General features: G+C 39.9%; 1 protein-coding gene across 1 annotated transcript; it reads left to right on the top strand.

The window, feature by feature from the left end:
• Nucleotides 1–3,610: 3,610 nt before the first annotated feature.
• On the top strand, nt 3,611–13,040 carry LOC311037959 (kelch-like protein 24; the record flags this gene model as incomplete). The annotated part of the gene is made up of 10 exons (XM_084047254.1): nt 3,611–3,772; nt 4,353–4,487; nt 4,579–4,770; nt 5,948–6,091; nt 6,548–6,719; nt 7,099–7,221; nt 9,906–10,088; nt 10,436–10,580; nt 12,704–12,827; nt 13,035–13,040. The coding sequence occupies 10 exons, from the start codon at nt 3,611–3,613 to the stop codon at nt 13,038–13,040; spliced, it is 1,386 nt and encodes a 461-aa protein (XP_083903380.1).
• Between the last annotated feature and the right edge of the window lie 2,725 nt (nt 13,041–15,765).

A 15,765-nucleotide genomic window follows, 5' to 3' on the forward strand; every position in this document is an offset into this window, starting at 1 on the left:
CAATAATATAATACAGATAAGGCAATGACAACTTACAGTATATCGTCACTGTTGGGTGGAAAGAAACCTTGCATGTACAAAACTGTTACTTTCCAGAAATGGACAAAAGAACATGTGTTCCAAATCGATCATCAATCGTCATTATAGGATAAAATCTTCAAATTTCCCGTTCAAAGATTTTCAATTGCAAGATCTACAAGATGCATTGTGATCTGATGTTTTCGCTATCTTTGTGGGACTCAAGCTATGGCATTAATTTAGGAAAAATATGTAAAAATATGAAATATGGAGATGCTAGGTTTCTGCCCGACAGCAATGATATCCATAACACAAGTTAAGATAACAAAGACGAAATGTAAATGACAACTCACCTAAAATAAGGATGCTGCATTGTGCATTCTTGTTGCACCTCGCAGACATTTGTAGCCAGTCCAAAGTCAATCAGTTTGACTTTGAAGGGCTGTTGACGCTGATTGACCAGCATGATGTTGTCTGGTTTGATGTCTCCATGGATCAAACCCACACTCTGTAGCATCAGTAATGCTATGGCAAGCTGAAAACCAACGATACAACATCACATAAATGTTAACACTAGTCTGCAGTCTCCGTAATGCTGTAGCAAGGTGAAAATCTACTATCTAACATCACATAAATAACTTTTTCCACCACTGAAATCAAATGTACCTGTAGTCACTAAGTTACACATGTACCTGTAATCACTGGGTTAAATTAAATACAATCTTGGAAGCCATTAAGTTAAAAGAAAAAGGGGGAAAAGGCTGTCTTGAGAGATTAGAGTGCATATAATAAAGAAATAATATAAATGTACCTGTTGTATGATGGGTCTAATCTCCATCAATGAGAGGGGTCCACCTCTGTCATTGATGAACTCTAACAGGTTACAATCCAGAATCTCAAAGACCAAACATCTGTATCCGTTGTGCCAAAAGCTCTTGTCAAACCTCAACAATCCACATATGTCTGGATGCAAGGCTTGCACTGCTTCCAAAATGGACACCTGAAAATACAAGAAAATACACTGTTAGGTTTGTTACTTTCAACTGGGCTAGGAATAGATCGCTATTTTGAACCTGCATTCTTCAAACAATTCAAAACAATAATAATTTTAAATGCCATACATTAAAAAAAAAATAATCAGAACATGGCAGATCTACAAGCTTGTATATCGCCAATTTTTCATCTACAACAAAGTATATTGGGCTTAAGTTGATTAAAGGCCAACCTGAAACCCATTTGGTAAAATAAAATAAGTTAAAAAGCTACCATCACCATATAAACGTTTTTTTTTGTTTGATGTTCATATTAAATTTGACTACTTAATCATGATACATTATTGTTATAATATTATTATCTATGGCTAAACCCCCAAGATGTAGTGGAGTAGAAGTAAAAATATTGCAAATTGGAAATACTCCAGTAAAGTAATAGTACCTCAAAATTGTACTTAAGTGCAGTACTTGAGTAAATGTACTTAGTTACTTTCCACACACCCTCCTCCAACCAAGGCTGATCAGTCCTAGCCATGGTTCACATGACGCTTGTAAACAAGCGTCATGGTGCCATGTCCCCCTGGTTTATAGCGGTGTTCGATTTTTGTTACATTGCCACTCTCACATGTACATAAACGTTCAGATTTCAAACATAAAGTGCTTACCCCCGAGCCATGGATGTTACAAGGCGATCCGGACCGCGATAAGTACCCGTATCTCCCGTATTGTTCAATAAAAAGCATTTTAATCCGATCGCCAGCGATTTTCTCCAAATTTTCTCTGATACTTTCAACCACGCGACACTAATGGTTGGGAGGTGTATTGCACTCTGATACATTACAACAACAACAAAAAAATGGCCGGCGATGGGATTAAAATGCTTTTTATTGAACAATACGGGAGATACGGGTACTTATCGCGGTCCGGATCGCCTTGTAACATCCGTGGCTCGGGGGTAAAAGTATGTTTTTGTTGCAAAGAGGCAAAGAGGTTTGGTGTAGAGCAGAGGGATTGAAGAACAGCGCAATCGGTGCTCTAGGCTAGCACAATACATACAACGTTAAAAAGCTTCAAATCAACACTTAACTTACCTCTTTGTCTGCTGCAAAGTGTTGTTCACTGAAGATCTTAACGGCCACGGTGACATCAGTGTCCATGATGTCGATGCATTTTACGACCGTTGAGAAGTCTCCCACTCCCACGACGCTCTGGACCAGGTACCGGCAACGGTCTCCTCCATCCAGCACGTCGTCCACACCGACGTCCACAAACGTTTTGATCCCCATGTTGTTGTAAAACAACAATCAATGAAAGACGTTAAACTTAACTACTAAACTAATGTTAAACGGACAGACTGACGTTTAAAGACAAGTAGATAAAGAAGACTAACTAACTAGTAGGTAAAGCCAAGGTAACTAGACACGTCCGATCATAACGCTGTCAGCTGATGGAATGAAGAAGCTGCAGGTGCAGCCTCAGCATCTAGCGCCAGTGTTGCCAGTTTTTTTGCGTGAGAGAAACAAGCAACCGGGTCTAGGCAAATTAAACTAGCCCAAAATAAGCGAGCCCCTTTGCCCTTTAAACACATACGTTATTCTACGCGACACGCTGTGAACTTGTAGATCTGCAAACAATTTGACATTTTAACAACACAAATCTTGTATGGGGGGGGGGGGGGTATCAAATGTTTTCAGATAGGGTGTCCACAGACATTCAGACAAATACATATCATTTGGGGGTTCTTGACTTGAAAATGTTTAAGAACCGCTGGTTCGAACAACAAGTAGGAAAAAAGCCCAAATAAGCAACTACACTTTAGAAACAAGCCCAAAAAAACGCAACCCGCAACAATATTTACAAGCTACTTAACAGAAAAACAAGCCCAAAGTCGCTTATAATAAGCCGACATGGCAACACCGTTTGGAACGTTCAGCAGACGCTCTGATTGGTCCTTTACACCTGGTTGGTGCAGATGTAATCTGAGTTCCCAGAAGTTTAGTGCAGATGCGACCGGCTGCAGAAGTCCCGCGACATATTCAAATGTGATCACGTTTGCGCAGGCAATGACGCAAGCACGTACAGGTACGTAGGGCACGTTAAGTCCAAGGAAGTTAATGAAGTGCTTTGGTGTCGTCCAGACCTGTTTGACATCTCAAACTTGGATTTTGCTTTCATTGCAGTTGTGTATGTTCCTTTTCTTATGCGTGCAAAGCTATGATGGGTCTAAACACTGTGAGGTTATTGCACATGTTGTGTTGCAGGGTTAGTGTTATTCACAGCCAGCTATACTTTTGTGTATTTGTTTATGTGATGGCTGTACTGGCTTTCAGTAACATAGAGTAAAAATGCATGAATACATCCAGAAATCTAGACCCTTTGCAACCCTATGAATATTTCTATAACTTGTCTTGTTAATTTGAATACATCTTTAAACCATTTCAGCTCGTTTAAAGCAAGGTCCATATAGTTATTTGCCCTGTTAATGTGATGTTGTCACACTGTCATGAGTATATTCTGTTCATTTTAAGGTGACATGACAACCAATTGCTGACAGTTCATTCCTTCCCCTCCTACTGTCTTATAGGCTACAGAAAGGAGACATGGATGTTGTCATTGTGGAGTCCACGCATGCCAACAAGGTCTTAGAGGGTCTAAACAGTCTTTGGCTGAAAAAGGAACTGTGTGATGTGACTCTGTGGTGTGGGGGACAGGAGTTCCCCTGTCATAGAGTTGTACTCGCGTCCTTTAGCAGTTACTTTGAGGTAAATACACATTGACCTGCACGGGAATGAAGTTCAATGTTTGGCTGTCACATGATGCCATATTGTTGACACAATTAATGTAAATAATAAAGGCATAAACCATGAACACTCTAAACCAGGGGTCTTCAACAGGGGGTCCGGGACCCCTAGGGGGTCCTCAGAGTTACTACAGGGGGTCCGGCAAATCTTTGTGTGATAGGAACTTATTTTTTACATGAACAACTTGAACTCTAGAATCCCTATTCTGAGGGTAACATTCGCAGAAAATAGCAGATCTACAAGCTCACAAGCTTGTAGATCGGCTATTTTCAGCAAAGAGGTTTGGTGTAGAGGGGGGGAAAGAGCAGACCAAGTATAGAGCAAACGGTCAAGTTTACTAAGTATTGACGGTTTAAGTGGTTAAATGTCTGAAAATACAGTATATGAAGATATCTATGAAGAATTTTAATCTGCAACACAATTTTATACAATATGTAGAGGGGGTCCCTGCTTCATCTCTCTCTCAGCTAATGGGTCCTTGGCCTGAAAATGTTGAAGACCCCTGCTCTAAACCGACCATTCACCTTTTCAACCCGCACAGGGAATGTTCACTTCTGGGATGCTGGAGTCTAAACAGGAAAGGATTACAATCAATGATGTGGAACCTGAGGCGCTAAGCATTTTGGTGAGCTACGCCTATACCTCAAAGGTGTCCATCTCCAATGCAAATGTGCAGGTAATGTATTATCATCATAAACCTTATTCGTTGTCTGCGTTTTGCCCTACATTGGTGCTTAACAACCATATGTTGTTTCTTTGGTCTCTAGGCCCTGTTAGCAGCATCAAACCTGTTCGATGTTACATCTGTTATAGAGGCCTGCTGTCGCTACGTGGAGTTTCACATGGATGAGCTGAACTGTGTAGAGATCCACTGCTTTGCCGATGCCCTCTGCTGTGCAACCTTGGAGCAGCACAGCATGGATTACATCCTGGAGCACTTCAGCGATGTCTACCAGCGGGTCAGTGAGCGAAGGATAATGGATACATTAATTTATCAAGTTGTCTATTGTTTCTCTCTGTGGTGACTCACAGTATGAGACAAGACCACCCAAACTGATACAATATTAAAGGTGGGGAATATTTTTTTTGCATATTTACAAGCTACTGTCACTTGTCCTTTTCGCCCATCAAGCCACCTGTCTGTCACCAGTACTGACGTGACGGCACAAAAGATTAGTTCAAGAAGTGTGGGAACAGGGTCATGATTAGGGGTGCAACGCTCAAACAAATTGATTTGATTGATTATTCCTATATTAAAATTGCCTAGTGGTTGGACAGTGGATGGTTGACGTCACACACTTAACATCCGGACTTGTTGCTCTGATCTGCATCAAACTTGGCAAAATCACTGTCCAGGGGTCTGCCATAATTATAGTCACACTGGGCCCCAGTGGGCCACATGCAGGCCCACTCACGCTCTCAAGCGTTTCACAAACACTGTTCAGGGGTCTGGCATGAGAATGGTCATCGTACAATCCTCCAATATTTAAACAAAGCGCTGTCTGTCCCCAAGAATGTGTCTGTTTGTCCCAAACATCTCTTCTGCCCAGTTCTCCTCAGTGGCTGGAGCAATTGATCTGCATTTGCACACAGCCATTGACCATTACCATGTGCAATGGACCAGCAACGCCCGTTTTTCACTTTCTCCAAATATCACCCCAGTCTTAGCATCACTACATTGACTGCTTGGAATAAACTCCCAATATACCTAAGGCCCCCTCCGTAGATAGCTTTAAAGCACAGCTCAAGATGTACTTCTTCACTCTTGCTTTTAGTTGATCTTTTTCCTATGTCGCTGGGTTGCTGTTTATGCCTTCGCAGTTTTCTTGATTCACTGCCTTTTGTTTTCGCCATTATTTCAATACCATTGTTATTAATTTCCTGCCTTTATTTTTATGCCATTGTTAAACTGCTTTGATGTTTTTTTCTCTGCTTTGTTGTTGTATTGTGTTGCTTTTTCTGTAAAGCACTTTCGCTTTATTTTATTTTATGTGTTTCACCCTGTAAAGCACTTTCATGTCATGAAAGGTGCTAAAGTGTATTATTAATAGAATAATCACTTAGATGATAATCAATAGTTGCAGTCCTAGTCATAATCTATAGACTAATACAATAATGTGTTTTCTCTGCTCCTAGGATGACTTCCTGTCTCTCTCAGTGGACAAACTTTCAGAGATTGTCTCCAGTGATCATCTCAATGTGCCCATGGAGGAGATGGTGTTCGAGGCTGCCATGCTGTGGTTAAATAAGTGTCCTACACGCAGGGAAAGCCTTGAAAAGGTGAAAAACTTAGATGTGACTGGGAAATGACTGACCATTACTGGTCCATTTGGTCACATTTTGTACACTCTTCAGAGTTAAATTAAAACTGGGATTTGGCTGTATTCTACAGATATTCATCTCTAGAATACTATTGTACATTGTATTTCCTATGGGAGTGTATGGAAGGGTTTTAGGGTGCAGCATAAAGGAACCCTCCACAGCTGTCAGGCATTTAGATATCCATACATCTAGAGGACTCAAACAACAATGTTCTTGCGCACCACAGTTATTATAGCCAGTTGTGAATGGAAGTACAGACATGTTTATACAGTCTAAAGCTATTGGGTACAAAGTGTCATACGGTAAATTTGTTTCCTCACCTTGTCTTGGCTGATGTAGATATTTGAAAGAAATATTGTTCACCCAATATCCAGTTCTCCTATTGAATAATTGGTGTTGGATTTGTTCTTTAAGGTGCTAGCGCATGTCCGCCTGCCTCTTGTCACCCCCTTATACCTCCGTGATGTGATTGAGTGTGTGGAGCTGGTGAAAGACTCTCAGGGCTGTCAGAGGCTCATCTCTGAGGCCAAGAGGCAGCAGCTCCTGCCCTACAGCCAAAGAGCACAACCACGGCATGGGACCACAGGTGCATGCATTCATGTTGCAACAGATGGTGGAAACAATATATGTATAAATACCTCACAGATTTTCTATGTTGGGATTTCCAATGCAAAGAAATGAAAATAATTGGTGGTGATTTTTCGAAAGCTTATTGCTATCGGGGCTGCATAATCATTATTGCGGATCATCATTTCACTATTTGATTTTACACTTAACATGTTGGATTTAGATGTCGGGCACTTTATGCATAGTTTTAGGTAACTATAACTTTAAAATGTATACCAATGTATGCTAACTGTGCTGTCACATTTCTCATACTCACACATTACTTTGCTGTTAGTACCCAGCCTCATTCTCACACCTGCTTATGTGTTTATCTTCTATTCCTCTGTATGTATGTGCAGAGATACTGATTGTGGGGGGAAGGGATGACGACAGCGTTGAGAGCTTTGATCCCCTGACCAATGAATGGAATACTCTGGCACGTCTGCCCATCACTGTATCTGATCCTGGTCTGGTTGTATCAGGTGCAGTGGTGTACAGTACATTTACTCAATTTTTTGGAGTATTTCCAATTGTCTATGCTTTTACTCCACTACATCTCAGAGGCAAATATTGTACTTTTACTTCACTACAATTATTTGAAAACTTTAGTTACTAGTTGTGAGCTTGTAGAGCTGCTATTTTCAAACATTTTAGTACTTTTACTTTTGGTACTTTAAGTACATTTGGATACCAATACTTTTTGTACTTTTGTACATTTTGAATTCCGGACTTTTACTTCTAACAGAGTACTTCTGCATTGCAGTATTGATACTTTTACTTAAGTAAAACATTTGAGTACCTTTTCCAGGTGAGGCGTTCCATCTGATCAGCTGGAGTAGAGGCCAAGACAGTTGGCACCTGTAATGGAACTCTGTTTTGTCCCTGAATATAAATGTACATGTAGTAATATTGTGGCTGGAAAGGCTATTTAGGCTATTTTATCATGGTATTAAAACTATAAGTTCTACTTTTTAAAGGTGTGATAGGCAACTTGGGAGTAATTAGCAGTGGCACCAGCCATTATAGATGGCTGGTGGAGTTATCATTGCTCTGTTTTGTAAGGGGAAGCCTGGCAGTGAACACTAAACTACTATAGAAAATGATGAGCGAGCTCAGAGTGAATGGCATTTCACCACTTGAATTATTGATCGCTCACAGGGTGTTGTGGGGGAAAAACACTAAATATTACTACAATAATTAACATTACTGCTGCCAGAGGCAAGTATACTATAGCCCACCTGGCAGCTTACATGTGTATGCTGTCCATGTTTAGCTTGAAAGTGAACTTACACAATAATATAGCAGTATACTAGCAGTAATGCATGTTTTCTGAATTGTGGTGTCATGACAGCTGTGAAGACAATTCAATTTGTTTATGCACACGGTATTATCTTTAATGGCAATGTATCTTGAGCTCTGAAAATATGTATTTATTTAACAATCAAGGCGTGACTTGTTTTAATTCCGCTGATCTCCCACCATAGGCTCGTATGTGTATTTGGCTGGAGGGGTCTTATCTGATGGTGATGATTCTGATATCAGTAAGGAGTTGTGGCGTTATGACCCTTTCCATGACTCATGGGTAAAGATGGCTTCCATGAATGACGCACGCTATTCATTCGGTAAGACTATCAAACTGAAACTATTTGAATAACCACTTTGTGGTGTTGCTTTAGTTACCCAAGGAGAGGTTGCATATTATGGCCTAGAGGTGTGGGATACTGTATGTCAATATTAAAATGTCTCCACAATCTGCCTTTGTAGTGGGATTGTTCCATCAGTGGTGGACAGCTCAGCAAAGTACATTTATGTACTTGAGTATTTGTAGATACTTATGACCCTAACTCCACTACTTTTTAAAGGTCAGGGGAAAAAGTACCATATGAATTAATCCTGAAGATGCACTTAAAGGGATATTTCACTTTCAAAAAAACTTTAGGTCATTTTATCGTCTACTCATGCTTTTGTCAGCCCCCCAGACCGTTCTTAAGTTGCTTGATTCAGTATTTAGATATTTGATATTCATTTTATCAGACACGCCCCTTCCTATACAAATCCATTATAACTTCAAACTCCATTTTAACCATATTAGATTCATCAAAAACACCCGCTCTTGGTTCTGGTTACTCACCCTGCCTTCCTAATACGCGAGGGGGCCGTGTTTTTTCGATAACATTTTTCATTTATTTTTAATATTTTTTTCTGAAAATGAAAAGAATTTAATACAATAAAAAAAAGATTTTAAAAAAATGTAAAAAGTTATCGAAAAAACACGGCCCCCTCACGTATTAGGAAAGCAGGGTGAGTCACCAGAACCAAGGATGGGTGTTTTTCATGAATCTATCATGTTAAAAATGAGAGTTTGAAGTTATAATGGGTTTGTATAGGAAGGGGGCGTGTCTGATAAAATTAATATCAAATATCTAAATACTGAATCAAGCAACTTAAAATAGAGTAGACGATAAAATGACCCAAAGTTTTTTTGAAAGAGAAATATCCCTTTAAGAGATGCATCTTGTCCATCCATGGCTTGCTGTTCGAGAAGCAGCGTACCTTCTTCTTGTATTCACCTTTTTTAGTGCAAACAAACAAAACAAACAAAGCCTTCCCTGTGTTGTGATGTTACATGTTATTAGCTTGCAGATTTGTTCTTTTTGCTCATACCTGTACACACATCCCCTCCCCATTTTTACAGCATTATTTAGCATTGTACTGTAGCAGCTGACAACACGGATGGTTTATTCCATACAAAATAATTCAACGTCGGTAATGTGGACCTGGTTTAGATTTTTTGGTCTTGACATTCCAAAAAAACAGCTAAGCCTGATGTATCGCCTGATATATTTTGTCCTACAATGGTGTTGTGCGCCAAACTGCTATTTCCATGCGTGTGACCTCATCATTAGACTAGGTTTATTCAATTAGTGTATTCTTATTCTTTCAACCACCTTAATATAAACAAAAGATCTCAGTCAAACGGTTATAGTGCATCAGCTGCAACTAGCAGCCAGCTGCTACAAGACCAAAACAAGTCTACTGGAGGCATTAGATCAATGATAATCAACCCTTTTAATGTCAAGGACCACCAGTTTGTTATACATTAGGCAATTGGCCCCTGTTTGATATGATTTCTCTTGTCTTTTTTTCCTTTTCTCTGTGTCCATAGACCTGGTAACGTTGGGTGGATATCTGTTTGCTCTGCGAGGCCAGGGGAGGTTTGATACAACAGTGGACACAATGGAGCGCTATAACCCCATCACCAACACCTGGCAGCTCATCGAATATGCCGGAATGCCAGATGACACTAGCTATTCAGTGGTTGTACTGGATGGACTGATCTATGCTATGGGTATGGAACAGGTGTATAATGGCTAACTAAAAATATCTAATAAGCCTTTCATATTAATCCATTTCCTGTTGACAATGAATGTTTTGTCATGTGTCCTTCTGGGGCCAGATTATTGCAAGACGTTCAAGTACAACCCTGAAACATCTGTATGGACAAAAGTCGCTCCTGCGCTGGTTGAACGTTATGGTGCAGCTGTCTGTACACTCAACGGAAAGGTTTACCTTATAGGTATTATACAGTACTACCTGTTGTTAATGGCTCCTAGTTCCATAATAGACTCACTTCAGCGTCAGCAGTCACTATCCTGCAGCAACAGTACTATCCTGTTCATTCCTGTTTATCTACAGGTGGTGAGGGTGAACCTGAGACCGAGAACCAGGTGGAGAGCTTCGACCCCAAGACCAACCAGTGGACACTGTGTGCCCCCATGAACACGAAACGCTACAGGCCTGGTGTGGCTGTGGTGCATGGAAAGATCTACGCACTTGGAGGGTATGTTCCCAAGTAAAAGGCTAGTGCTTCATGGCCAATGCTGCTTGACTGTTGTTGGTCCCACATGTAAATATGTCCGTCTCAAGCACTTCCGGTCAGAACCCTTTGTGTTCCACCACTGTTCACCGTTTCTGAGCTGCATCTGCCCCCTTGTGGCTGGATGATTTTGTTGCTATAATTTCACCCTCAGCTACAGAGGAAACGACTAGTGCCATTCCTGTTTCTGTTGCTAATATCTGTAATATTGATGTCAGAAATCCTTCCTTTGTGCGCCTGCCTCGGCATGTTTCAAGGCCAAAGGGGGTTAATATTTTTAATTTAAAAACAGTAATTACTCTGCAGCATTCTGTCACCACTACTCCATCCAACACTCTGCACCCAGTCTCTGCATTAACTCCACATGCCTTTAAAAATAGGAAATAAAAGGCATGTGTCTAATTCACCTGAATATCAGAAGCATTTTGGTAAAATGAAAGATTAGATCATTTAAAGATTCTGATTACACAAACTGACCCTGATGTTCTAGTTTTAAGTGAAACTTGGCTTAAGGAAGGTATTCCTGACTCTGGAATATCCTTACATTAAATGGTTTTAACTTGTTTAGAATAGATAGAAATGCTAGATCTGGTGGAATGGCCATTTTTTATTAAATCACGTTTTCCAGTTACTGTTTTAAAAGCTGTTACTATGCAAAATGACTTTGAATTTATTGCTCTGTTGGTTATCTGGGGCCAAATACTTCTATTACAGTGATTGGGGTTTATAGGCCTCCCTGTGCTGACTCCAGAGCTATTGATTAGCAGAACTAATTTCTCAATACAGTAATTCTGAAGTTTTAATTTTTGGTGATCTTAACTATAATCGAATGCTTCCGATTATCTGAAGGAAGTATGTGGTAATCTAAACCTAGTCCAACTGATTACTTAACCCACCAGACCTAATCTAAGAGATATGTCACAGTCAACTTGAATATATTTGATCTTAGAAAATACTGTAGGGACGATAGAATTATTGCCTCTGGTGTATTTGATCTGGAAGTAAGTGACCATTGCCCAATAGCCTGTATCAGAGATTCACGGGTAAAGACGTCTCACTCAGAAGTTGTTTTAAGGAGAAATTTTAAACATTTTAACGAGCTGGCCTTTTTATTGGACCTCCAAAACGGTAACATTTCTAGTACTCTAGAAATCATGGAAGTAAATCTAGCTTTGGATAATTTTATACACATTTTTAATTCAATAGTAAATACCCATTCCTCTTTCAAAAAACAAAGAATACAAGCTAGATCTAGTCCTTGGTTCACTTCTGAGCTGACATTTATGCTGCAGTCAAAAATCAAGGCCTGGGTATTGGCAAAAAAATCGGGAGATCCCTCTCTCACTGGCTTGCTTTTGAACAACTAAGAAATACATTTACATCAGCTGTAAGAAAAGCAAAATCCTCCTACTACCTAGATGCTATACTTAGCTGCGACTCCAACCCAGCTAAATTCTGGAAGATCGTCAATTCAGTCAGAGAAAAAAGCTACCTCACTACCTGCACATGTAAACGTCGGTCAGAGTGTAGTCTCTGACCTAAAATATTTATGCACAGTTTTTAACAAACATTTTGCTGCCGCAGGTCACCTCTTTTGAAGAGGACATGACTCAGGGTTTATCCTGTAACATTCATGTGGAAGTTGAGAGGACTCTCACTTCTCCCTGGAACTTTTTACGTATAATGTTGTTTTTAGTGATTTACACTCCATTGATCCCAAAAAGTCAACAGGGGAGGATTGCTTGGACCCTTTTTTCTTAAGTTGGCTGCTTCAGTAATTTCAGAGCACATAGCACATATTTTTTATCTTTCCGTGTCAACATGCCAGGGGCATAGCCACGGGTGGGCATAGGTAGGCCTGGGTCCACCCAAGGTTGTTTTATTTGATTCTGTTTTGTCTTGCTTTTGATATGAATATTGATTTGAACATGAAAATGAAATTGTACTTCGATGTATCTCGACGACACTGCAAATGAGGGTAACCTCAATGTCTTTCGAGAATAATTAAAGGTATGAAATGGAAGCTTAGAAAAAGGTGGCTGCTTGTACACACCAGACGTTACTCTCATAGCTCTTTCTTCGTGTAGGGGTGCCCTTACCATCGAGCAGTATGATGATGAGAGGGACACATGGGAAATTGTGGGGCAGATGCCCACCGGTTGCAAAGATTTGCACTGCTGTGTGTCTCTGCGGAAGGATGCACATGCAAAGGTAATACATTAGCACTGTATAGTAAAAAAAAGAAAAAGCTGGTCTTCCTTAATACTGTCTCCTCCTGTACTCCTACAAAGACTAGTAATAAAATACAAAGGGAGGTTTGTTATCTGCACATGAGAATGTTATATTCATCATTTAACAGCACAATGGAATGCCAATTGTGGTTAATTTTGTGTTATGTCTTTGTCCCTGTCCCCCAAGAGCTGAAGATGAGCAGTGATGACCCCAGCAGACAGATGGGCACTGCTAAGCCCCTCCAACATCAACAAACACACACACACACACACACACACGCACGCACGCACGCACGCACGCACGCACGCACGCACGCACGCGCGCACGCGCGCACGCGCGCGCGCGCACGTTTGATGTTTACCTGATGAATGGATTGATGTTTACATGATGCTAGGTTTAAAGTTCACAATATGCTAGGTTTGATGTTTGCCTGGTATCCTAGTTTCTTTGTATTGTACAGTACGTATCTGACTATTTACCCTGTTACTGCTACCCTTAAGCTGATGTTAATGACAGAGTTGACATGTTATGTAAATGTCATGCTTTGTGGCCATTGGCAATAAATACACACACACACACACACACACACACACACACACACACACACACACACACACACACACACACACACACACACACACACACACACACACACACAGAGTATATATTTCTTATGTGTGTTTCTTATGTACAATAAAGTTTTGTATCTATTCTTATGACTGTGTTCGACTATTTGCAAGACCTGCACCTCTGGTTATTCAAAGGATAATATTCAAAAAATAATTTAATCCAGAGAGCAAGTATGTCAGGTTGAGTGTGCACTTGTATTTAATCATTCATTTTAATTTGATTTCAAGATGGTGTGGTGGACAGTAATTAAGTGAACTTATTTAACTTTTGTTCTTAGTGGCTGTACTTCATCCAGGTAGCTCAGTCGGTAGAGCACTCACCTTTGGACCACAGGGTCTTTCATTCGATCCTGGGCACTGACAAATGCCATTTGTGGTGATTTTTCAGCACACTCTGGCAGTATATCAATTCATATATGTGGTTATGAGTGGAATGACACATTTTCTAGACAAAACATGAATTTCACCACGGGATAAAATAATGGTTGGCCTGTCTGTTGACAGCAGACAGTGATATATGGCAGGTACAAGGTTAGACGTGGTATGTTTTGCCTAAAAGACAACATGCGTCTAACTGCAAATATAATGTGAGTTACTTCTATAACCATATGTACAATACTTAGTGTTCTTACTGGTATCGGCTACAAAACGGCAAACAACATAATACTGCCTATACATATTCCTCCCAAATGTACATTTAACATACTAGTGGTCATGCTGGAGTTGTGGTTACTAAGATCTGCTGCTACATATCTAAAATCCTGCTAAATACCTGAATTAATTACGGTTTGATGGCTGGTTCCACTTCCAAGTAGGCAGATCAATAAGCTCATATAATATCAAGTCTTTTTTACCCAAATATGAAGTCTGCTCCACGTTTTAATGTTACCCAAAACTATTTGAGTGATTCAAAAGCATTCAGATTTGCTAAATTGATGCATCTTTAGATTTGATCAAACCCCATCCCAACTACTTACAAAACTGGTAGTGCTTAGCAACAGGACAGCTGGCTGTGGGTAGGTGGCCATATACTGCCATATGAAAACACACGTATTAACTGAGAACAACAACAATCTGTCAATTGCACAATAATCATGTATACAAGCTATTAAAAATGGACAGAATCATGATTTATTTTAAGCATAAATGTGGAAAATGTTTTAAACATATTTGAAGACAAAATGGACAAAAACATTTTATATATACTGTATATATGACCCCCTGCAGTACCTCCGCAGACCCCCTAGGGGCCCTTGAAGACCTCTGCACTAGGCCATATGAGCCGTTAAACCTTAAACTGTATACATTGAAAATAGCCGATCTACAAGCTCACAACGCATCACATGTGAGCTTGTAGATCTGCTATTTTTTTCAAATCTTGAAATAAAATGTGAAATATTTGAAGAATTTTGAAACACTCTAACAACACAAATCTGGTACAGGGCTCCCTGGCACAAAACATTTTTAGATGGGGTTAGGGACAAATACATTTTAATTTGGGGCTCCATGATTTACATTTTTTTGAGAACCACTGGTTAAAATAATTTAATTATTAATTAATTAAATTAAATTAAATTAATTAATTAAAATTGTGAAGCAAGCCCAAATAATCAACTGCACTTTAGAAAAAAGCCAAAAAAAACTCAACCCGCAACTACCAATATTTCAAGCAACTTCACAGAAAAATAAGCCCATAAGTTGCTTATAATAAGCGGACATGGCAATTTCTGATTTCTGTGTCTGGAGTTGGCCTATCACGTACTTTTTGCTCTTAGTTTAGATAGCTCAATAAACGTATACAGAGTACACATCGAAAAGCAACACAGCAGAAAACAATGTGTGATATCTATGTCTTCTTTTATTTTCCTGAAGCAATTACTTTACAAAGGTCTCTGTGACTCTGTCATTCAGAAATATATTTTCGGGCTCTCGAACTCTGCATTCCACCGCACTCAAGTGCAAGCGACGAATCTGCCGGCTGGAATTGCATCATGGATGATAGCCAAAATGACGTAGATGATCGTACCTTCTTTTCTATATACCTTAAGTGGGTGCCTGTCTGAGAGTAGGGACATACCAACTGTGGGTTTGGTAGGTACTTTACTACTGTGTGGGTAATCTTCGGGTAATGATATGATTCTGTAACTGAGATGCATTTAAATGTAGTTTTGGTCATGGGAATAAACTGTTTTGTTTGTTATTGAGGATTCAATTAAGAATGGTATGGTCCAGTGGGAGGGGCCTAGCTTTTAGGGATCTGACACTGTGCAGCTGCTAGGCAGTTAATG

The sequence above is a fragment of the Gymnoscopelus microlampas genome (assembly GCF_963454915.1).
Source record: "Gymnoscopelus microlampas genome assembly, chromosome: 21".
NCBI lineage: Eukaryota > Metazoa > Chordata > Actinopteri > Myctophiformes > Myctophidae > Gymnoscopelus > Gymnoscopelus microlampas.